Raw genomic sequence first — 23,943 nt, forward strand, 5'->3', positions numbered from 1 at the left:
TCCGTGGAGAGAAATCAAAGTTAAAATTTCGGGTCGAGTGACCCTTCCTGAGAACTGTTCATTAGATCTGGCAATATCCGTGGCGACAGAAACAAAGTTAATGTTCTGAGTCTGGTCTGGCTCTTGTTTGGAACTTTTTTTGTAGCAGATCGCCTGCATTCAAAGTATTTTGCTTTTATTTTCGTATCCTGGTAGCAGGTTTATCAGCAGCTTCACACATTCCCAAGCTGCAGGTGACGTTTGCAACCTAGACGAGTGTATGGGTCACATTCAGTAGTAGAGTTTGTAGCTCTCCTGAAAGGTGTTTGGAAATAGCTAGTGGAATAGTGGTTGTGTAAAATGTTGTAAAGGGCAAGAGTTCCTGAAGTGTGTTCAGTTAATACTCTTTCCCCATGCAGATTCGAGTTATGAAAATAGATCAGGGAGTAAAAGGCTGAAAAGAGCTACTCCTCCATCTTTTGTTGGCACTTCTAATCTTTGCCAAATGCAGACAAGGGTGGATAAGACAGATAATATTCCATATCTTCTCTTTGTTAAAACAGCAATTTGTACTATCTGGGTGAACATAATCCATGGGCAGTGGGATGGCAATAAATTGGCTGAATATTTGTTAACAAGTAGGGGCTGGAGTTGGTACGATGGGCATTCTCCATCATTCAATAAGATCATGGTTGATGATAAGATGGCCTTAACTCCACTTTCCTCCCTGACTCCCCATTCTTAAGAAATTGCCTAGCATCTCTTCCAAGGTCTTATTTGTTTGCACAGATTCTCTGGAAGAGTGTGAGGAGGGGGACTGAGACTAAATCTCCCTCGTTGGTTGAGACACTGTATCAGAATTTTGAAAGAAACAGCATCTTCAGTCAGGAGTGTTGGCAATGATTTTAAAGCCGTGTCTGCCGTACCAACATCATATTAATCTCAATCACTTCTGTCTATTGAGATAAAAACTCCCCAAAAATTTCACATCTCGATTAAAACTCTCTTTCATTTGCTCTGCTCTTTGGAGAATCATTCCACCTTCTCCAGTGTCTCTGCAGAACTGAAACCCCTTGAACCTGACACCATTCTAGCCAGAGGTAGTAGGAACTGCAGAGCTGGAGAATCTGAGATAACAAGGTGTAGAGCTGGATGAACACAGCAGGCCAAGGAAAATCAAAAGAGCAGGAAAGCTGATGTTTCGGGCCTGGACCCTTCTTCAGAAATGGAAACACCAATTTTCCCTGCACCCTGTCCAAGGTCCAGACATTTTATTTTCAAGTATGATCTTCAGAACTGAACACAAATTTTAGCTGAGGATTAACAATGGATTTATAAAGACACAGCCCAATTTCATTGCTTTTGCTTGCTCAGTACCTCCATTAATAAAGCCAAGAATCCTATGCATTGTTTAAAACCACTTCATGAACATGACCCTGTTGCATTCAAAGATTTGTATGCGTAAGGTCACTTAAGGTTAAACAATTTAGTTTATTGCATCTCCTCATTCATCCTTCCAAAGTCCTTTCAGATGCTGTGAAAGATAAGAAACAAACAGACAAACAATTTTAAAAAGCAAAGTACTGCAGATTCTCGACAGCTGAAAGAAGACTTGAAAGTGCGAGAGAAACTCAATACTTCTGGCTGCATCTGTGGGGAGAGAAACAGATTACATAGATTTTGTTTCAAAGATTACATTGGGATTGATATACAAAGTGAACTCTTTTACAGCATAAACTCCTTCAAATGAGTATCAGTGAAGAAAGAGGAAAGATACTAGGCAGCAATTCATCAAGGCCTATATAGGCCCAAGAGGTCAATTAGCTTACTCACAGTTCAGGAGATTAGATTAGATTACCTACAGTGTGGAAACAGGTCCTTCGGCCCAACAAGTCCACAGTGCCCCGTGAAGCATCCCACCCAAACCCATCCCCATTCCCCTATAAACCACATACACCTGAACACTACAGGCAATTTAGCATGGCCAATCCACCTAGTCTGCACATCTTTGGGCTGTGGGAGGAAACCGGAGCACCTGGAGGAAACCCACACAGACACAGGGAGTTTGTGCAAACTCCACATAGACAGTCACCCAAGGCTGGAATCGAACCCGGGGGCTGGCACTGTGAGGCTGCAGTGCTAACCACTGAGCCAGATCTCCACACACTATTCATACTGGACTTTTTCCAGTACAGTGGGATTGACACTCATGCCTTAACTAACACCACCATAAACTTAAATTAATTGGTCAGTCCCTCATCTGGTTGCTGCTTGTGAAATCTTACTTGCATAAACTGGTGTCACTAAACAACAACAACTAGTATTTTAAAAGCACAATTAACGCAATAATACATAGAAAGGTGAATCAGAGGAGTTTCAGAAGCAACATTTGACAGTCACATCAAATGATGTGATGGCCAAATCCTCAATTGGAAAGGCAGATTGTAACAAGCAACATTAATCTGGGGAGAGGTGGAGAGTATTTGAGAGGCAAATTCAGTTCCATGTGCAGACAAGGGAATGTTTTTGAGGACGTGCAATGCTGCTACATTTAAAAGTGAGAGGACAATACCAGGAGAGGAAGACAAAACTATAAAAAAAAGCTAGAAAAAATCAGCTGGTCTGATAGTATCTCAGGAGAGACAAACAGTCAATGTTTTAATTCCATTGTGAATGTCTGCAGCATTTTCTTGTTTGTTTCAGATTTGCAACATCAACAGTATTTTGCTTATAGAACTCTTAACAATATTATTGAACATGAGGAAATCAGACAATCTGCAGTTCAGTGAAAATAGGGTCAATGGTGCAGGAAGTGGGTCTCATGGAGAAGTCAGGCTCCAACAGGGGATGATAGGAAATAGAAGAGGAGTTGCAGAAAGATCTGATACAGGACTCGGAGAGTAAAGAATTTTACAGATGGGCTTGTGGAATGCTGTATGGCTGCCAAGGCAGCTGAGTGGAGTCTCTCAATGTTAGTGACAAAAAAAATCCATGAGCTCCTCATACTTGTTGTTGGAGGTAAGGATGGAGGAGTTAGGGCAGAAGGTGAACCCTTCAGTAGGAACTAACTTGTGTTAGAAATGTTGAAAAACCTCAATGCTGTTTAATGAAAGCTGATTTATGTGAATTTTATTCAGAACATTAACACCAAAGAAGTGAACTTGAATGTACTGACCAGCAGAAAAAGGCATTGATAAACATGGTTCAGCCCTGGAATGGGATTAAGTCAAATCCCAAGGTCACTGGTAAAACAGCAGACAAAAAGTCTGAGTAAATACCTTCCTGCACTTGGACCTGTTGAGCAGGCCTCTCCAGACTGTGAATGTGTTGGTGTAAATGAGGTGAGATGATCCACAGTGACTCACAGTGACAGCATTTGAATAGTCTCTAGACAGTGCCAACACATTGATGGGAAGTTTGTGCCTCAAACCTTTTAAAGCACTTTGAAAGCCTTTTAAAGCAGTTAGGGACTAAATGTTGAATCAGTTTGGATGGAAGTAAAAAGCAAGGGAAGAAAACCCGTGGGGTGAGGAAATTACAGGCTCCCAAACACTATATTTGAAATCGGGCATTGTACAAATGAGGAAATAACAGGTGCTTGTGAGAAGGGCATAATGATAATTATGGATGATATTGGCTGGATTAATCAACTAGGCAAGGGTAACCCAAACAAAGGTTCATAGAGTGTATGAGGGGTTTTTTCTTCAAGCAACATGTCACAGAGCCAACCAGAGAAGTGACTACTTTAGATTCGGCATTATGTAATGAGGAGGGATTGATAAATGGTCTTGTAGTTAAGAATCCTCTTTGAGGAGTGAGCACAGCATGCTAGAGTTTCAAATTCAGATTGAAAGAGTGAAGATAGAGTCACATGTGAGAGTTATAGTGTCGGGCAAAGATAATTATACTGGTCTGAGGAAGGAGTTGGCTCGAGTGGACTGGGCAAAAATATTAAAGGGCAGGACAGTTGAATAACAGTGGCAAATGCTTTGGGAGATATTAAATACCTGTCAATTAAATTATATTCCAGAGAGGAAGAGGAATTTTACGGAAGTGAAAAATCATCCTTGGCTGAAAAAGGAAGTCAAGGATAACATAAAGGCAAAGTCTAGGGCATATCATACTGCAAAAGTTAGTGGCAGTCTGGGATTGCGAAAATTTTAAACCTCAGCAAAGGGTTACTAAAAGCCAAAATCAAAAGAGCTAAGATGAACTACAAAAGGAAACTAGCATAACACATAAGCATTGATACCAAAAGCCTCTATAAGGATATAACAAGAAAGAGAACAGTGAGACTAAGTGTTGGCCCTTTGGAGGATGAAAATGGTGAGGCAATAATGGGAAATTGATGAGATTAAAGGCAGATAAATCCTGTGGGCCTGATGGCCTGCACCCTAGGGTATTAAAGGAGATGGCAGCCAAAATAGTGGATGCATTAGTTATGATATTCAAAAATTCCATGGATTCTGGAAAGGTACCAGTCAATTAGAAGCTTGCTAATATGACACATTTATTCAAAAAAAGGGGATAGGCAAAAGTGGGAAACAATAGGCCAGTTAGTTTGACTTCTGTAGTAGGTAAGTTGCTAGATTCATTTGTAAAGGAGAAGAAAACTGAACACTTGGAAATATGAAGCTCAATTCACCAGTGTCAGCATTAAGAGCAAGTTGCATTTGACAAACTTGCTGGAGTGTTTTGAGGATGTAATGAGTATGATGGATAGTGGGGATCTGGTGGATGTTGCATGCCTAGGCTTCCAGAAGAGATTTGACAAGGTTTTATTTAAAAGACTGATCCAGAAGGTTAGATCCCAGGGGTTTAAGTGTAAGTACTGGCTTTGATAAACGGTTGGCTGACTGACAACAGAAGATCAGGATAAATGTGTCCTTTTCTGGATGCCAAGCTGTAACTACTGGGGTGCCACAGAGTTTGGTTCTCAGACCTCAACTATCTATAATTTATGCAAATGATCTGCAAGCAAGGACAAGAATGTAACATAGCAAAATTCATGGACGGTACTAAAATAGATAAGAAAGCAGGTTGTGATGAGGAGCTAAAGAGTTTACAGATGGATATTGATAGGCCAGGAGAATTGGCCAGAATCTGTCAGATTGAGTTTACTGTGAACAAGTGCGAGGTTGTCTGTTTTGGCCAGAAAAAAAAAAGGGCACATGTGATTTCTGAGGTCAGAAGATTTAACTGAAGCCTTGTCCACATCCATAACACATGCTGAGTTTCTCTCAGCTTTTTCTTCCATACTCAAAATCCAATGGTATTCAGGTTCTGCTAAATTGGATAACTCCATCAGAGCCTGATACGATATTTCATTTAAATTTTCTGACTGTAAATCCTCCCCTTTGAATACTCTGTGAAACTGAATTAGAACAGAAACAGAAACAATTGAATTAAAACAGAAAAAACACAAAATCGCAAAGACAAGTTGAGAAACTGAGTTGAATAAATCGGGTAATATATAGGGTCGTCACAGGAAATAGTGACCATGCAAGCTACCAGATTTTCATCAAAACCGAACAGATCTCTGATGTCCTCCAAGGGATGGAACTTGCCATTCAGTCTAGAACAAAAATCTCTGACCAATATGGGAGACCAGAGACTGAGTGAGTTGGTGGGAGAGGGGTGTATGTGTTAGCAGAGGCCACAAAGCAGGGGAGGGAATCTGGGAAGAGTAGGGAAGAAGGGATCTTGAAGGATGAGAGTGAGCATGAGGGGCAATTGAGAGCATGAGGTGTGAGAGAGAACACGAGGGGCAAGAGAGAGCACAAGGTGGGGAGAGTGAACATGAGGAGTGAGAGAGTGTGCAAGAGACAAGACATTGCCCAAAAGGCAAGAGTGAGAGGCGGTAGTGAATGTGAGGTACAAGCGTAGTAATGAGGGCAGTGAGATAGTGTAGGGGGTTGAGAGAGAGGCCAAAAGGGCAACCTTATACTCTCATCATCAATATTGTCTATTTTCACCTGAATAATATCATGCAACTCCACCTGGTCTCAACTCATCTGAAAATCCCATCCAGTTCTTTGTAAGCACTTGACTTAAACGTTCTAGCACATCTTCTCTGTAACCTCAAGGCTACCCTCATTCTGTTGTTTCCGTCTTTACTCACACCAACCCTTGCTCACCCATTACAGCCACGCTCACAGCCTACAAAGTGTGAACACTTAAAAATTCTCAGCATTGTTTTTAAATCCCTCCCCAGCTGCCATCATTCTTCTCTCTCTCATCTCTTCCAGCCGCACAATACTCAGAGAAATCTGTGCTCATCTAATTCCATCCTCTTGAATTTCCCAAATTTTAAATTGTTCCACCAACAGTGACCATTCAGTCATCTTTTTAGGCCCAGTCTCTGGAAATATGTCCGTAAATCTCTCCACCTCACATCCTCCTTCGTGATATTTCCTAAAACTGACCACTTTGTCCAAATGTCCCCTCAGCACTACCTGGACTGCAGCATTCAAGAAACATCATCTCCTCCAAAGGTAAGTGGGGGCTAACAGCATAAGCTCCTGGTCTTGGAATGATGCTCAAATCCCAAGAACAATTGTTCAAAATATACACATATATGATGGATTAAAATTACACATTGAAATATTGTTCCTAAAGGGGCACCTCATTACATCGTATGCATAGTGTCCAATTTGCAATCTCATCTCCCCTAAAATTTGCCATTCTTTGACAATTAGAGGTCAGAAATACCTGGAAGTGTCTGGATTTCAATGGCTTTAGGATTAAATCCAGCAACTTCTCCTCCATCTCTACTCAAATTGACACATCTTCAGGGCTAAACCCAGGATCTCCTGCTCCATCTCTATTCCAGCTCAAACTAATTTAACAAATGCTTTCAAAACAGACCTGGATAAACACCTGAAATGAAAAAAAAATTGCTGGGCTGAACTGAAAGGGAAGGCAGTGAAACTCATTAAAGTGCTCCGGCAGAGAGTCAGCAGGGGCATGATGTCTGAAATGCCCTCCTTCTGTTCTGTAATTCCTTGATTCTGTGAAAAAGGATTTAAACTGGAGACAGGGAGTAACCCTCTGGAAATAACACCTACCTACTGCAAACCACCTCTTAATTGGTCTGTTTGTGCTTCTAGACTTGGTTCTGTGTGAAACTCCTGGAATAAATCATTGAAAATTCTGCAGACTGTCGGGCATCTGAAATTTTAAAAAATTATGAAACACTGGAAAGCTCAGCAGCTCATGTAATATTTGTAGTGAAGGCAACAAAGGTAACATTTGAGAATGTGCTGCATGAATATTGTGAATGATAAATCTACAAATTATGGTTCACATTAGCTCAGCAGTGGAAGAGAAATCATTGCTAGTTCAGAAAACACAATTGCTGACCATTGCAAGGTAAAGCTGGTGAAAAAGCAGCACATTGTTAGATGATGGGTAGCAATGGAAATGTCATTTTGATACAGTTGGTAAAAATAGCAGATTAATACCAAACAGGCTTTAAATACTCCTAGTATTAAAGGTCGATATAGTTACACATTGGCCAAGAGTTGATCAGGGTGAGGAGGGGTTAAACAAAGCAGTAGAAGTGGATTCACATCCATGGCATGGACAAGTTGGGCCAAAGGGTCTGTTGCTGTGCTATATGAATCTATGAAAAAGAATCACAGCAGGGCCAGAGTAATAGAATGACAGCACAGTGCAAAAAGCTGCAAATTATGCATGAAAGCAAACCATTCAGCCCATACTGTCCCTCCCCAATCCAATCCCTGTAATTGCCATGGCTAGCCCAACTAGCCTGCATACTATGGGCAATATAGCATGGACAATCCATCTAACATGTACATCTGTGGGAGGAAATACATGCAGATGCTGGCGGTATTTGTAAACTTGAGTATTGATACAGACAGTTATACAATTCTGGGACAGATCCCAGAGTAAGGCAACAGTGCTAATCACTGAGCCACCGTGAACAACAGACTGAAACATTTCCCACATGGGGAGCAGGTGGATTACCTCAGAGACAATGGGAAATGCAGATGCTGGAGAATCTGAGATAACAAAGTGTGTAGCTGGATGAGCACAGCAGGCCAAGCAGCATCTTAGGAGCACAAAAGCTGACGTTTCGGGCCTGGACCCTTCATCAGAAAAGGTGGATCACCACTCCCTGGTGTGTATGTGTGAACGACTGTCCAGCTCAAATGGGGAACTGAATCCTTTTCTACAGCCTCTACGTACCTCCGATTTCTTCCCAGGGTGACTGTGTTCATGTGTTGCAGTTAAGATGATTAGCTGATTTAGCGTATGTTAGTATTTTATAGTACAAAGGGTCGCCATTCAGCCTAGCATACACAAACAGGAGGCTGGAAGAACACAGCAGGCTAGGCAGTCCAAAATGTTGACTGCCTGGCACACTGTCTTCTTCCAGCCTCTTGTTTGTGTACCTTGGATTCTAACATTGGCATCTTTTTGTCTCTAATTCAGTCTAATGTGCTTATGCCAACTCTGAAAAAGAATCATCCAACTAAGCCAATTTGACATTCGTATACTTACAGCCCTCGCGACAACTTGCGTCCTCGGTAGTATAGTGGTTAGTATCCCCGCCTGTCACGCGGGAGACCGGGGTTCAATTCCCCGCCGGGGAGATCAAATTTGTTTTGTTTATGACCATCTCATGGAAGTATGGTAATGACTTCATCCTGGACCGGAAGGTCTCATTCAAGTTCTGCCTGCTGTGGAGGTCTGGAATACCATCTCTGAAGAGGTTTATTTGAAAATTAGCCTAAAATTTAAAAATGCTTTTCAAGTCGCTGTCCACAAGATCTCCCCGCCCCTCATTCTCTCCGATTGGTCGCAGGACAAACTGCATTTCAGCCCCGCCCCTATGTGACCTCAATCCACGCGACCCGCCTATTGTGAACAGGATCTTGCGGCGTGCGGCTCTGCAGCGGAGGTGGTTGTAGGGGGCGGAGGTATGGGATTGGCGTTTAGATAGGGAGGTTGCCATGCCCGAGCTGAAAGATCCTACTTCTGACCCCGGGTTAGGAGATTGTGAGATGGGGTAGGAATGGAAGCTGCGACAGGAGGGGACCTGGGATGTTTATCATTCCTAGAGGAGGCCTGAGGCCTGGAAGAATATGCCCCACGTTTACGAACGCATAGGATGGTGTTCTCGAGTTACCCGGGCAACCGGCCGCCATCTTTGTCAGGGTAAGGCGAGTCGATGTTGAGGGGCCGAGGAACGCGGGCGGACATCTTGGTGAGGGTACAATGAAGTGTAACTTCTGGTAGAAAATTTCAACCTGAGGGCATCCTTTGTATCAACAAGACTGTCCTCATTTCAGTCTGAAAGACCTGGCTCTGAGTTTACACTGTATGCCCTTTAAACAGGAAGCGGAGTGATAGAGATATCCAGAAAAAACACGAAGGTGGGTTACGAATTTGATGTGAATGAAACTGATAATTTGTTATGATTTGGAGATGCTGGTGTTGGACTGGGGTGGATAAGGTCAGAAGTCACATTAGGCTCCATACCTCAGTGGTTAGAGCACTGGCCTTGTAAACCAGTTTATAGTCCAACTGGTTTATTTGCAATCACAAGCTTTGGAGTGCTGCTCTTATGTCAGGTGGAGTCAACTGATGAGGGAGCAGTGCTTTGAATGCTTGTGATTTCAAATAAACCTGTTGAGCCTTAACTTGGCATTGTTTGACTTCTGACCTTGTAATTTGTGGGGCTGGACTAGAAAGTGGGTAGTTTTAATATTCTCAGTTTGTAGATGGGAAAAAGAGGGTGACTACTAGGAGTGGAGGAAAACAATGGTGAAGATGGATTTGGATTTTAATTCAAGGGGGAGGGAGATTGTGTAGGACTGGAATTTACTTTTTTCAGGTAGTAGAGAGGAAAAGTGTTCAGTAGAAACTAGAATTGTCTCTTGAGTTTTTATCCTGTGAATTCCTTTTTACACTGTATTACAAATTTTGGATGGTAAACTCAAACCACACACCACGTCAAGATTTGATGATCACATGACCTGAATATCAAAGATCAATGTGGTTGCAAATACTTTGAGATGCACAACCGCATCTGATTGAGAGTGTCCATTCCACCAAATAGGGAAAGAGATTTAATCAGTCATATAGCCTGTAAATACATTGCACCATTCACATTGGAAGGAAACTACATGCTCTGTGTGTAAACAGACCATCCAACCTGGAGGGACAAAAAGACTTGGCACCATGGCAAAATGGTGGAAGTGTGAGGATTGTGGGAAGGTATTTAATTATCATCCTAGCTGGAAAAAACACTTCTCCAGTCATTAGGAGGCCAGCACCATAGAGAAACAGTGGAAGTGTGGGCATGGCAGAAAAGCATTCAATTATCCTTCCTAACTGGAAAATTATCACAGTCACACTGGGGCGAAACCCCCTCCCCTCACGTGAGCGGATGAACACTGAAGGGAAGCTGTTCAGCTGCACTGATTGTGAAAGGAGGTTCAGGTGCCCACACAATCTTAAACGCAGCAGCAAATGATTTATTTTGATTTATTGTCATTGCATGTTCCTAAGTACAGTGAAAAGTTTTGTTTTGCAAGGAGTGCAGGCAGATCATAGCAAACAAGGACATACAGTTCATAGGGTGCTTAGACAGAGCGAGGCATTACGACATAACAGCTACACAGGAGATGCAAAAAGTACGATCAACGTTAAGTTTGAAATTGTAGCGATCCAAATGTAGTCTAATAACAGCAGGGAAGAAGCTGTTCTTGAACCTGTTGGTACATGTGTTCAAGTCTGTTTATTTTCTGCCTGATGGAAGGGAAGAAAGATGAATTTGTGGAATTATTGCTAGATTGTTAACCCAGAGACCCAGCTCATGTTCTGGGGACCTCGGTTTGAATCTTCCCACAGCAAATGGTGGAATTTGAATTCACTAAATACCTGGAATTAAACAGTCTAATGATGATTGTTGGGAAAAACTCATCTGTTTGAATAATGCCCTTTAGGGAAGGAAACTGCTGCCCTGACACATGGTCAGGCCTACACATGAATCCAAATCCACAGCAATGTTGTATGACTTGTAGCTGCCTTTAGGGCAATTAGGGATAGGCAATAAATGGTGCCTGACCAGGGATGCCCTCATCCTATGAATGAATAAAGAAAAACAAAGAAGAGGTTGGAAGAATGATTACTGGGGTGGGAGGGGTATCTGATGATATCGGCAGCTTTTCTGTGGCAACGAAGTGGGTAAATGGAGCCCATGGATGGGAGCTCAGCTTCTGTGACGGTCTGGGCTATGGACACAACTTTCTGCAGATTTGTACAGTGCTGAGCAGAGCAGTTGCTGTACTAGGCTGTTATGCACCCAGACAGAATGCTTTCTATGGTGCGTCTGTAAAAGTTGGTGAGGGTACTTATGGACATGCCGAATTCTCTAAGCCACCTGAGGAAGAAGAGGTGTTGTTTTGTCACCTTGATCGTTACCTGTATGTGGGAGATCCAGGACAGATTGTTGGTTATCATCACTCCTATGAACTTGATGCTCTTGACCCTCTCCACTCAACTCTGTTTGATGTAGATAGGAGCATATCCTCCTTCCTTCCTGAAGTCAATGATCATTTCTTTTGTTTTGCTGACACTGAGAGAAATGTTGTTATTATTACACCATGACAACAATCACACTATCTCCTTCCTGTATTCTGTCTCATGATTGTTTGATACCTGGCCTACAACAATGATGTTGTCAGTGAACTTGCAGATGGCATTTGTTTGGGATTTGGCTCCACAGTCATGTGTTCAGGGAGTGTGGTAGGGGGCTGAGTACGCATCCTTGTGGGGTGTCTGTTTTGACGATTTTTGTAGCAGAGGTGTAGTTTTTCTATTTTCCTTGCAGTCTGAGTCAGAAAGCTGAGGATCCAGGTGCAGAGGAGATCGCTGAGGCCTAGATCTCAGAGCTTTGACGTTATTCTGGAGAGATTATGGTGTTGAGGGCAGAGCTGTAGTCGGTGAATAGGAGCCTGAGATCGGGGTCCTTGTTATCCAGACGTTCCAGGAATGAGTGCAGAGCTGGGGATATCCACTGTGGACCAATTTTGTAGGTAGGCAAATTGCAGGAGGTCAAAGCAGACTGGGAGGCTAAAGTTGTTGTGGGACATGATAAACCTCTCGCACTTCATGATTGTGGATGTCAGATTCACCGGGCAGTAGTTGTTGAGGCATGTTGCATGTGTTTCCTTTAGTACAGGGGTGAAGGTAGGCTTTTTGAGGCAGCTGGGGACTTCAGCTAGTAGCAAGGAGAGTTTGAAGATGTCAGCAAATACTTCAGACAGCTGGTCCACACAGGATCTGAGTGCATTGCTGGGGACACTGGGTCAGTTGCTTTCCTTGGTTTACTGTCAAGAAGACTAATCTGACATTTACACTGGTGACAGAGAGAACAGGAGCATCCTGGACTTCTGGAGCAGGTGATACTGTGCTGCTGGCATTCTGCTCAAACCAAGCATAGAAAGCATTGAGTGCATCAGGAAGGATGTGTTTTTGTCCGCTAGTTTGTTCTGCTTCATTTTGTATTCTGTTATGTTATTTAGGCCTTGCCACACTTAGTGAGTGTCCATATCATTAGTTTGGGCCTGTAACTTGGTGCAGTACTGCCTCTTTGCAAATCTAATGGTTTTGCGGAGGTCGTATCTGGATTTCCTGTATAGGTCTAGTTTGTCTGATCTGAATGCTGCATGTCTGGTCCTCAGTAGGCAGTGAATTTCCCGGTTCATCCATGGTTTCCAGTTGGCATATACATGGAGTGTCTTCTTTGGCATGAAGTCCACGATGGTGGTGGTGGTGTACTTGTCTAGGTTGTCTGCTACCTCCTTGAATATGGTCCAGTCCACTGATTCCAAGCAGTTTCATAGCAGTTCTTCTGCTGTCTTGACTAGCATTGAATTACTTTTTGGGAAGGATCCTCCCCTTTCAATTTCAACTTGTAAGTTGGGAGGAGGAACTCACCATTGTGATCTGATGCTCCAAAGGGTGGATGGGGTATAGAGCAGTAGGTGTCTTTGGTTATGTAGCAAAGGTCAGGATGTTCAGGTCTCTAGTGGGCGAGGAGATGTGTTGGTAGTATCTACCAAGCACCTTCTTGAGGTTGGCCTGTTGAAGTCTCCGACCACAATGAATAGGGTCTTGGGGAATTTCGGCTCCAGAGCATTTGTCCCAGTGCAACTTTCACCCAGAGCATTCATTTCTGCCAGGGGTGGTATGTAAACTGCTTTCGGGATGGTGGTGAACTCATGCAGCAAGTAACAGGGACGGAATTTCACTGAGAGATATTCTAGGTCCAGGGAGCAGTAGCTCACCAGGGTTCTTATGTCTGAGCACCAAGAGGTGTTGAGTTTGAGGCAGACTCACTACCCTTACCCTTACCTGGGGATGCTCTGGACTCCATGCGATGTGTGGAAAACTCCTCGGCTTGCAAGAAACAGTCAGGTATAGCAACAGTGACCTGTGTCTCTGTAAAACAGAGGATATGGCAGACTCTCAGATCCCTTTGGAAGATAAGTCGAGACTGAGTTTGTTCATTTTTCTTTTCAATAGTTAGGATATTTTTCAGGATTATGCTGGGGAGAGGGGACTTGAAACTGTGTTGTTTTGGTCTCTGCTGCAGACCAGTTCATTTTCCACATTTTCTGGTAGGTTTCCTGCTTCTGGGAAGTCCCCAGTGTTGGTCGTGCAAGTGTGCTGTTCCAGAAGGTAAGTGAGTTGGGTCATATCAGACTGGGTCGCTCTGGGATTGTGTTGCTCTGAGACTGGAGCGCAGATCTGGCTGGCCCACCTCCGAGGGCTTGGAGTTGGGGCCTAGGTTGGTTGGGCCCCCTCGAGGTTGTGTCGATGTGGGTTCGTAGTTCAGTCCAGGGCTGAATGGGCCTCTGCGGAGTCGAGTTAGTGTAGGGGCCGGTTTTGTATTGGATTGCTGCAGGGTCAGAGTTTGGGCCTTCCGGTATCCTCTTGGGGTCTGCAGGAAGCCGGTAGCTTTGCCTTGGCCCTGGGAATCCAGCGTTGGTATGATGTGGGTGCGGACATTTGCAGGATCTTCAGACTTGTAAGTAGATCTAAGAGAACGTTATTAGTAATTTTTACAGACTTAGAATTTAGGTTTAAAAGTGCAGAACAGTTGCAAGAAATGTGAGAATTAGACCTGCAGGAGATAGCTTGCAAAGATTCGAACAGTGTTGGTGTCCCCTTGGGTTTTGAGTATGCAAGCACTGGGCAGATGATGTTCATCTGGTCAGCATGTGTGAAAGAATTTACTCAGTCAACCAATCTGCTGCCACATCAGCGAATTCACACCAAGAAGAAAGTGTTCAGTTGCACTTCATGTGGGAAGGGTTTCAGGCAGTCACGTCTTCTTGGAACACACCCCGCATTCACGTGGTGAGAAACCATTCTATTGTTCTGTATGTGGGAAGAAATTCACTCATACTTCCACCCTCCAGATATGCCAGTGTGAATTCACACTGAGCAGAAATCATTCACCCATACTTTGTGAGGAAAGAGTTTCACTCAGCCACCTACTGTCATTGTACACCAACGCACTTGCACTGGGAGAGTCTATTCACCTGCTGTATGTGCGAAGAGATTCACTCAACCCGGCAACTTGCATTTACACGAACATGCTTACACTGGGGAGAATTTGTGTGCATGTGAAGGGATTCACTCAGTCATCAAACCTTTTGACACACCAACAGATTAACAAATAACTGCAATAGTTGGATTTTGCTGTATTGCTGCTGCTAATCAAATCGAGAGACAATATTTGGTTTGTTTCTTCTAATGTTAACAACCCTTTAACTGGTTTAACTAATTATCTGGCAAGATTGCAGCCTCATAATTCAGCAATGTTCATTTTAAAATTATGTGGAGATGCTGGTATTGGATTGGAGTGGACAAGGTCAGAAGTCACATAACACCAGGCTGTAGTCCAACAGGTTTATTTGAAATGACAAGCTTTCACCTGATGAAGGAGCTGTGACTTATGACCTTTTGAAATGCATCATGTGTGACTTGCCCCATTCAAACGTTCTTAAGAACTTGAAGACAATGAAATTATTAGGTTTTAATTAATACTAAATTGAGGTTTTCTGTAAAATCTACAATTCAGTGTCTGAAATATTCCGCAGATTAATGTCTCCAAATAGAAAGTGCAGGGTGACCACGGGAAGTGGAGGAAGGTAATGGTGGAGGTGGATTTGGATTTCAGCCCAGGGAAGTGGGAGACTGTATGGGTTGGGATTTATAGATGTTGGAGACAAAAGAAGAAGTGTTCAGTAGAAACTGAAATTATCTGTTCTGCATTTGTATCCTGGACTTAGTGGTGATTTTTGTAAACACCTTTTTACAGGATATTAGGGGAGGATTTATAGATGGGCAACTCGGTCTAAATCTTGAACTAAACTGTAACAGAGCCACTTGATTAATTCAGACTGGAATGTCACTGGCCTTTGAATGGGAAAGGAAGAATGTTTGTTCTGTCTGTGGGAGAAGGGCTCAGCAATCAGTATAACTGGAAAATCACCAAGACCTGAGTTAAAGAGTTCCAGTGCAGCACTGACTGTGGAAAGACCTTTCATACAGCTTGAAAAAATCATCACAACATTGACAGCAGGGAGACACAGTATTTGTGTTGTGTGGAAGGTTGGTCTGATTGTCCAACTTGGAAAACATGCTGGTACCAACTGGAAGTGTGAGCCCTGTGGTAAAGGATTTACTTATTCATGTTGGCTGAGAAACCATTGACACAGTGGCACTGGGGAGAAACCATTTGTCTCTTCCTTAAATCAGAAAATATTTACTCAAATATCTTTCTGGTGTCACACCAGAGAGTTCACACTGAGAGAAGCCCTCAACTGCATTTATGTGGAAAGAAATTCAACAATTCACCCAGCCTCGCTGCACCCTCACCACTGTGAATTCACAGAGATGCGAGGGCAGACTTGCTTCATGTGTTTAAGGAAATTGGCTTAATCATTTGATTTACTGAGACACCAGTTCTCCTGCCCTGTGTGTGGGAAAGAATTTGCTCGGTCATTCAGCCTTCAGTCACAACATTGAGCTCACACGAAGGAGAAGCCATTCAGCTGTGCTTTCTTCTGAAAGCTTAAAGCAGTTATCCAGCCCCCACTTTACAGCAACATACTCAAACTGGGGAGAAGTTGTTTACCTCATCTGTATTTGGGAAGGGATTCACTTATTTGTGACATTAAATCAGTGAGTTTATAAGTGATGGCATCATTTGGATGCAACTGGTAATCACATCTAGGAGTTTGGAAACATTTAGTTTGTTTGTTCTGATATTAACAGCCCTATGACTGACTGGATCTTAATGTCCTGAATGTTTGCTGATTTTTGAGGCTGTGGTATTCCTTTTTAAAACCTCTATCCTGGATCTTTCCACTACCTCAAAAACTCTCAATTCAATCTTCTTTTCAATAACATGGTGAACTTTTACTTCAATCCTAAATGGATTTTAGTTACGGAATCTACAATTTAGTGTCTGAGAGATTCCGCTCATTACAATCTTCAGTTAGAAAATGCTGATTAATCCTTGCTGATAGCTGTTAGTGACTTAGTGGAGCCCACAACATAGACTGGTTTGAGACCCACTCAGCAAAGATGATATTTGTCATTGAAGCAAAAAGCAAAGCCAACCCAATGCACAACATAAACCCACCAGCTCAAACACCACATAATGTGCAAGTAGCCCAGAAAATTAGCAAAAGACCAATACAAATCCAAAGTCATTGTACTATGTGTTTGCTCCAACCATCACCAGAGCTGCCCCACTGAAATTGCAGATGTTGAAGTCCTCACTGACAGATATAAACAGATGTCCTGTTGGTTTGAACACAACTGTGGGCTGTGTTCTAATGTGACACAGATTTCCTCATTTCTCTTTGAAGTTCTCCTGCAACTTCCTGACATAGTTGAACCCTGAAGGACACTGAAGATTATAAAGGCCGTTTTACAGGTGACTTTTTTTTAAACAAGGAAAGAAAGAGAGGTTGGAGATGGGGCAGTAGTTTGCAAGGAAGGGTTAGTTTTTTAGGTTGATGTGATGGTGGATTTAAAGAATCAGTGCCCGAAGAGATCACCATTTACAGCATGGGGAAACTGACTACTCAGAAATTCGTTTGACTAGTTTCAATCTCACTGGAGGAGGGTCTCATGGTCAGCGTGAGCTGAGAGGTCGGGCAGACACTGAAGTAAGATCCTAGTCTGGGGCTCAGAGAAGGAAGAATTTTAGATACTCTTTGGCCCAGTAAGCTAGTGAAAGGGAAAGAAGCAGCTGAGTGAGACAATCCAAACTCTTTGACAGACAAATGCATGAGCTCCTTGCACTTGTTGGAAATGGAGATAGAGGAAGAAGGGAACAGGGAGAGGCCTTCAAAAGAAATTAATTTATTGATTTGATATTTAAAAGAAAAAAAGAGCAAAGCACTTTATTTCACACACATCCTCTGGGATACCCTAGGCCATTTCTTGACCCACCAGCATCAAACTCCCTTCCAATAACACCTTTCCATGTTAGCGAGTTTTGAGAAGATTTGTAGCTCAGGTTGAGGTTCTGGATGTGAGTTTGCTCACTGAGCTGGAAGGTTAGTTTTCAGACGTTTCGTCACCATTCTAGGTAACATCATCAGTGAGCCTCTGACGAAGCGCTGGTGTTATGTCCCGCTTTCTATTTATCTGGTTAGGTTTCCTTGGGTTGGTGATGTCATTTCCTGTTCTTTTTCTCAGGGGATGGTAGATTGGCTCCAAGTCAATGTGTTTGTTGATGGAATTCCGGTTGGAATGCCATGCTTCTAGGAATTCTTCTGCATGTCTCTGTTTGGCTTGTCCTAGGATGGATGTGTTGTCCCAATCAAAGTGGTGTCCTTCCTTATCTGTATGTAAGGATACGAGTGATAGTGGGTCATGTCGTTTTGTGGCTAGTTGATGTTCATGTATCCTGGTGGCTAGCTTCCTGCCAGTTTGTCCAATGTAGTGTTTGTCACAGTTCTTGCAAGGTATTTTGTAGATGACGTTCGTTTTATTTGTTGTCTGTATAGGGTCTTTTAGACTAATGAACTTAAAAGACCCTATACAGACAACAAATAAAACGAACGCCATCCACAAAATACCTTGCAAGAACTGTGACAAACACTACATTGGACAAACTGGCAGGAAGCTAGCCACCAGGATACATGAACATCAACTAGCCACAAAACGACATGACCCACTATCACTCGTATCCTTACATACAGATAAGGAAGGACACCACTTTGATTGGGACAACACATCCATCCTAGGACAAGCCAAACAGAGACATGCAGGAGAATTCCTAGAAGCATTGCATTCCAACCGGAATTCCATCAACAAACACATTGACTTGGAGCCAATCTACCATCCCCTGAGAAAAAGAACAGGAAATGACATCACCAACCCAAGGAAACCTAACCAGATAAATAGAAAGCGGGACATAACACCAGCGCTCCGTCAGAGGCTCACTGATGATGTTACCTAGAATGGTGACGAAACGTCTGAAAACTAACCTTCCAGCTCAGTGAGCAAACTCACATCCAGAACCTTTCCATGTAATGGCAGAAGTTGCAACACTTTCCCCTTCACCACCTCCCTGCTCATCGTCCAAGGGCCCGAACAGTCTTTCCAGGTGAAGCAGCATTTGACCTGTACCTTCTCCAATCTTGTGTATTACATTTGCTGTACTCAGTGTGGCCTACTGTACATTGGAGAAACCAAATGTAGGCTGGGTGACTGCTTTGCAGAACACCTAGTCCATTGGTAAGCATGACCCCACAGCTGGTCATCTTGACAAACTTGCTTAACACACTTGCCTCCTTGTCTGTCTTCACAGGCCAAACAGGAGAAACAACATCTTTTCTTCTGACTAGGCACTTTACAACCTTCTGGACTTCAACACCTTTAGATTGTGAACCGACTTGCATTCCACCCCTTTCTTTAAGCTTTACCTGTACGTTCTCCATTACCATGCGCTCTCTCCCGCCCCCACCCTTACCAGAATGGGACTGTCTGTCCTGTCTCATTTCGCAGTTAAGCACACCAATGTTTTGCCATTCTCGCATTCCGATCACTTAATCTGGTCTACCAACACTCATTCTCCCCCGCCCCGCCCGCCTGCCCCAGCACTCCACCTCCTCAACCATTATATAAATACATAACTTCACTCCATACATCAGGTCAACTGTGATGTAGAGTTATCTAGACTCATGGCTCTCTCTCCATGAACGCTTACCGACCCGCTGTGATTTTTTTCTGTTTGCAGTACAGATTCCAGAATCTGCAGTAATTTGCTGTAGACAAATGGGGGTTTGGCGGGGCGGGTGTTGCGTGTCCTGGTCAGAAAAAGAAATGAAAGTTTAACAATCTTCGATCGTTGCACTTGACAGTGGAGCATTAGATCTTCTTAAGAAATTGATGAGACTTTGAGTATTATAGGATACTATGAATACGATAATTTAGCTACTTTCTAGTTAATTTACGGAAATCGAGTAAGACAGTTTCAAGTGCCTATAGTGAGTGTTAGTAATAGTCCTGTTATCCTTGAAGGCGTGAATGTGTTCTGTTAACCCAACAAAGGGGCTTCGCAGCATGCGCAGTGTGGATTGTAGCGGAGCCTGCGCACTGTCATTTCGCTCAGGGCTGAGAGAGGCTCGGAACCATTTTCTTCAGCGGCTGTGGTCGGCGTGCGAAAGGGGAGCTGGGGTGTAGGAGCGTGATTGGGAGAGAGGAGCGGGGAGTCCTCATAAACAGCTCGTGTAGGCCGCAAACTCTAAATAAGACCTTCTAGGCCCCTTGTTGGGAGATCTGGGTCTTTATCCCGGGAAGAGGCCCAGGTTTTAACGGCCGCAGCTTTGGAGAGTTTCAGAAGCAGATGAGCTTGAGACTGGACGGAGTCGGGTGATGTAACTGAGGTGGAAATAGGCGGTTTTACTGATGTGGACATGTGGTTGGAACCTCAGTTTGGGTGAAGTATGGTACCAAAGATCTGAATAGTCTCCCTTCAGTGGCTGGGAATTGGAGTATGTATCTGGTTTGAGGGCACTGACTTTCACGCTTTAGTCGAAGGAAGTCTTTGTTCCTACAGTGCTGGATGTCAGACAGTTCAGGATGGTGTCTCTCTGAGGTGATAATTTTCACATCGATCTGCTAGTCTGATCCTTTAAACTGGTAGAGATTTGAGGATTTGGAGATCTTGTCAAATTTCTGGATAAGTTGCAGATATATAAAATCCCATTCCTTTGCCACCTGCCTCTCCTACTTCCTCCCCCTCCCCCCACCCTTTCTTTTGTCTCACAGTCTGATCCATGTAGTTTCCACAGCATGGTGTAAGCCTCGAGGTAACAGGTTGCTTCCCTGATTGACATTAGTTTTGGACACAGTTAAGCTTCAATGACAGTCCAGCATCACGCATGGTAATTTTTCCCAATTGCCAGCTAGCAATTTGCCAAATTCACACTGTACAAGTTTCCAAACTTCCTGTATGTTTTTGTGTCTTCATTCTCATTCCTTTCTTATGTTTTAAGTCAATTTTACAGGGTATGCAAAGTGAATGATTTGAAGTGAGGATACTTAAACCAAACATTACATCATGTCCTAATCGAGTCATCCAATTTACCACATCTGGAATATCAACAGATTTTAAACATGGAAGGACAAAGCACTGTTCACAATGAAAGAAATAGATACTCGTGTTCTGTGTGCAAAAAAGGTTTCAGCCAAGCTACTGGCCTTGAGAACCACAAATGTAGTCCCACTGGGGAGAAACCATGGAAATGCAGGGACTGTGAGAAAGGATTCAGTCACCGCTCTGCACTGAAAATTCACCAACGTATTCACACCGGAGAGAGGCCATTCATCTGCTTCAAGTGTGGAAAGGGATTCACTCAATTTTCCACTCTGCTGACACATCAGCGAGTTCACACTGAGGAAAGACCTTTTAAATGCTCAGACTGTGGAAAGTGCTTTAAAAGTTCCAGTGAGCTGATGTCCCATCGGCGCGTTCATACTGAGGACAGACGGTTCAGGTGCTCCGACTGTGGAAGTAGCTTTAAATGGTCATCTCAGCTTACTGTTCACCAGCGCATCCACACTGGGGAGAGGCCATTCATCTGCTCTGAATGTGGAAGTGGATTCACTCAGTCATATCATCTCAAGGCACACCAGCAGGTTCATAGTGAGGAGAGGCCTTTTAAATGCCCAAACTGCAAGAAATGCTTTAAAAGTTCCAGCTATCTGCAGTCTCATCAACGTGTTCACACTGAGGAGAGACCTTTTAAATGCTCTGAGTGCGAGAAGTGCTTTAAGGGTTCCAGGGAGCTGATCGTCCATCAACGAGTTCACACTGATGAGAGACCATTCAGGTGCTGTCACTGTGGGAATGGGTTCAAACGATCATCCCAACTCACTATACACCAGCGTCTTCACACTGGAGAGAGGTCATTCATCTGCTCTGAATGTGGACAAGTATTCATTCGGTTTTCCACCCTGTTGACACACCAGCGAGTTCATTCTGGGGGGAGGCCATTCACCTGCACAAAGTGTGGAAAGGGATTTCGTGAGTCATCCCACCTCAAGGCACACCAGCGAATTCACAATGAGGAAAGACCCTTCAAATGTCCGGACTGTGTGAAGTGTTATAAAAGCTCTGGAGAACTGAAGTTACACCAACGGGTTCACACAGACGATAGACCATTCAGGTGCTCTCACTGTGGGATTGGGTTCAAGTGGTCATCTCGTCTCACTGCACACCAGCGCACTCACACTGGAGAGAGGCCATTCACTTGCTCTGAATGTGGGAAGGGATTTACTCAGAAAATCCACCTCATGACACACCAGCGAGTTCACACTGGGGAGAGACCTTTTAAATGCACAGACTGTGGGAAGTGCTATATAAGATCCTGGGACCTGATACGCCATCAACGTGTTCACTATGATGAGAAGCCTTTTATATGCCCAGACTGTGGGAAGTGTTTTAAAAATTCTGGGGAACTGACACTACATCAACAGTGTTCACACCAATGAGAGATCGCTCAGGTGCACTCTGTATGGGACTGGGTTCAGATGGTCATCGCAACTCACTGTACAGCAGCAAGTTCACACTGAAGAGAGGCCATTCATCTGCACTGAATATAGGAAAGGATTCATTCAGAAATCCCACCTCATGGCACGCCTGTGGAGATAGCAGCAAGTCCACGAGTGATTTCAGGAGCTGTAATTTGCTGCTAATCACAGTGCAATCAGAAGCATGTTAAAACATCCAGCCCATCTTTAGGTGCTAATACATTGTGTAAGGATAAGTTTTTGGACTTTGCATTAACATCACAGCTTGCTGGATCTACTTCATATTCCAAATACTACTTTATGAATATAAATCAGAAAACCAGATGTACAACTCATATGGGTGATACAGTAACAATGGGTAACTTTTTAATTCCCATATAAACTTGAGTGAACCTAGCCAGCACGCATGCTGTGGAGGGTGAAATTTGGAGTTTGTGCTGAACATCTCTGAAGTAGACCATTGAAGGACCAAGTAGGAATCAGCTTGTTTTAGGTTTAGTATTCTGTAAAGAGAAAAGGTAAATTAATAACGTTGCTGTGATGGAACCTTTGTGGGATAGTGACATTAATATTGTGGAATGTTTAATCATGTTTGAAAGTAATAGAATGGTAGTGTCGGGGGTGTCCCAACATCCTGAGGAGTGCAGACATTCAAGAAGGCATCACACCACCATCTTCTCCCAGGCAGTTAAGGTTGGGCAATAAATGCTGGGCAAGCCAGCAACACCCATATCCCATGAACAGATTTTAAAAATGAGAGCAATGATACTTCACTGAGATTGAGTATTTGCAAAGGATGTTGCTGGGAAAATGGTTTCAATTGCCATTTATGTTAAGGTCTTTCGAAATTGTCATATCTAGACTTTTTTTATTTTGTGCAATAAACATGTTGTTTAATTAAAAGAATATTGTCAGCCTCATGTGAGTATGTTCAGTAATTAACCATCATCCTAACTTAATTGCAAAAATAAAACTTATGATCTATCAAGCCAGGTTTCATTCAGAAATCTAACTAGTACCGTATTACCATCACTGGGATCATAAAATTTGGAGAATGATCAATGATCTCATCAAAACTAGCAAGGTTCTTACTGGGTGGATGTAGACTGGATCTCCCCTGGCTGTTTAGTTTAAGAACGAGGGGACTTTATCTCAGAATAAAGGATAGACCGTTTAAAGAAAAGGTTGGGAGTAGGACACTTGTCAGCACTTTCAGAGACAGTACGAGTGCAATGGGCCAAATGGTGACCACCTTGGTCTTAAAATTCTATTTTATGGATTTATGATGAATCAGTATTTAATTATTGACACAGTTTCATTTATAATCAGTTGTTTCTTCCTTCAATAATTGGGAAATCATTTTATCAATAATCACTACTAATATGTAGAATGACAAAATTATTACAATTAATAACCACAGCCATAAAACACCATAATCAGGATTCTGTTACCTTCATTGCTGTTTGCAAATGATGAATAAACTGGATGTTATTGCATTAATAGTCAAGGTCCAAATACATTAATAATCTGCCATTAACACTCCACCTGCCTCTCCTTCCCCACTGATCAGCAATTCCCAGTTCCTTCCCAAAAAAATTACTTCTATCATAGAATCCCTATAGTGGATCAAGTCCATCAAGTTAATTTAGCATAGCTAATCTACTTAGCCTCCACATCTTTGGACTATGGGAGGAAACCTGAGTACCCAGTGGAAACCCACACAGACACGGGGAGAACATGCAAACTCCACACAGTCACTTCAGGGTGCAGTCAAACCCAGGTCCCCAGTGCTGTAAGGCAACAGTGCTGACCACTGAGCCGCTGTTTTGGGTGACACAGATTCTGAGGTATTAAAAGGGT

General features: G+C 43.1%; 1 protein-coding gene and 1 non-coding gene across 7 annotated transcripts; both read left to right on the top strand.

Annotated features, from left to right (window-relative positions):
• The first annotated feature begins 8,525 nt into the window (after window positions 1-8,525).
• On the top strand, window positions 8,526-8,597 carry trnad-guc (transfer RNA aspartic acid (anticodon GUC)). Its single transcript has one exon. It is a non-coding gene; the product is annotated as a tRNA-Asp (tRNA).
• Window positions 8,598-8,865: 268 nt separating this feature from the next.
• On the top strand, window positions 8,866-22,978 carry LOC125449463 (zinc finger protein 420-like). 6 transcript variants are annotated; one of them, XM_048525269.2, is made up of 3 exons: window positions 8,866-9,162; window positions 9,297-9,380; window positions 20,547-22,978. In XM_048525269.2, exon 3 carries the CDS (start codon window positions 20,668-20,670, stop codon window positions 22,042-22,044), a length of 1,377 nt encoding a protein of 458 aa, XP_048381226.1. In that variant the 5' UTR covers window positions 8,866-9,162; window positions 9,297-9,380; window positions 20,547-20,667; the 3' UTR covers window positions 22,045-22,978. The 6 variants fall into 6 exon arrangements, with proteins under 6 accessions (XP_048381226.1, XP_048381227.1, XP_048381225.1 ...); XM_048525268.2 differs by lacking the exon at window positions 8,866-9,162 and adding an exon at window positions 13,639-13,695 and having other exon boundaries at window positions 9,178-9,380; XM_048525270.2 differs by lacking the exon at window positions 9,297-9,380.
• Window positions 22,979-23,943: the final 965 nt, after the last annotated feature.

The sequence above is a fragment of the Stegostoma tigrinum genome, chromosome 42 (assembly GCF_030684315.1).
Source record: "Stegostoma tigrinum isolate sSteTig4 chromosome 42, sSteTig4.hap1, whole genome shotgun sequence".
Taxonomy (NCBI): Eukaryota; Metazoa; Chordata; class Chondrichthyes; order Orectolobiformes; family Stegostomatidae; genus Stegostoma; species Stegostoma tigrinum.

Excerpts from the sequence above, each read along its gene's own strand:
- LOC125449463 (XM_048525269.2), top strand. The coding sequence starts at position 20,668 with ATGGAAGGACAAAGCACTGTTCACAATGAAAGAAATAGATACTCGTGT.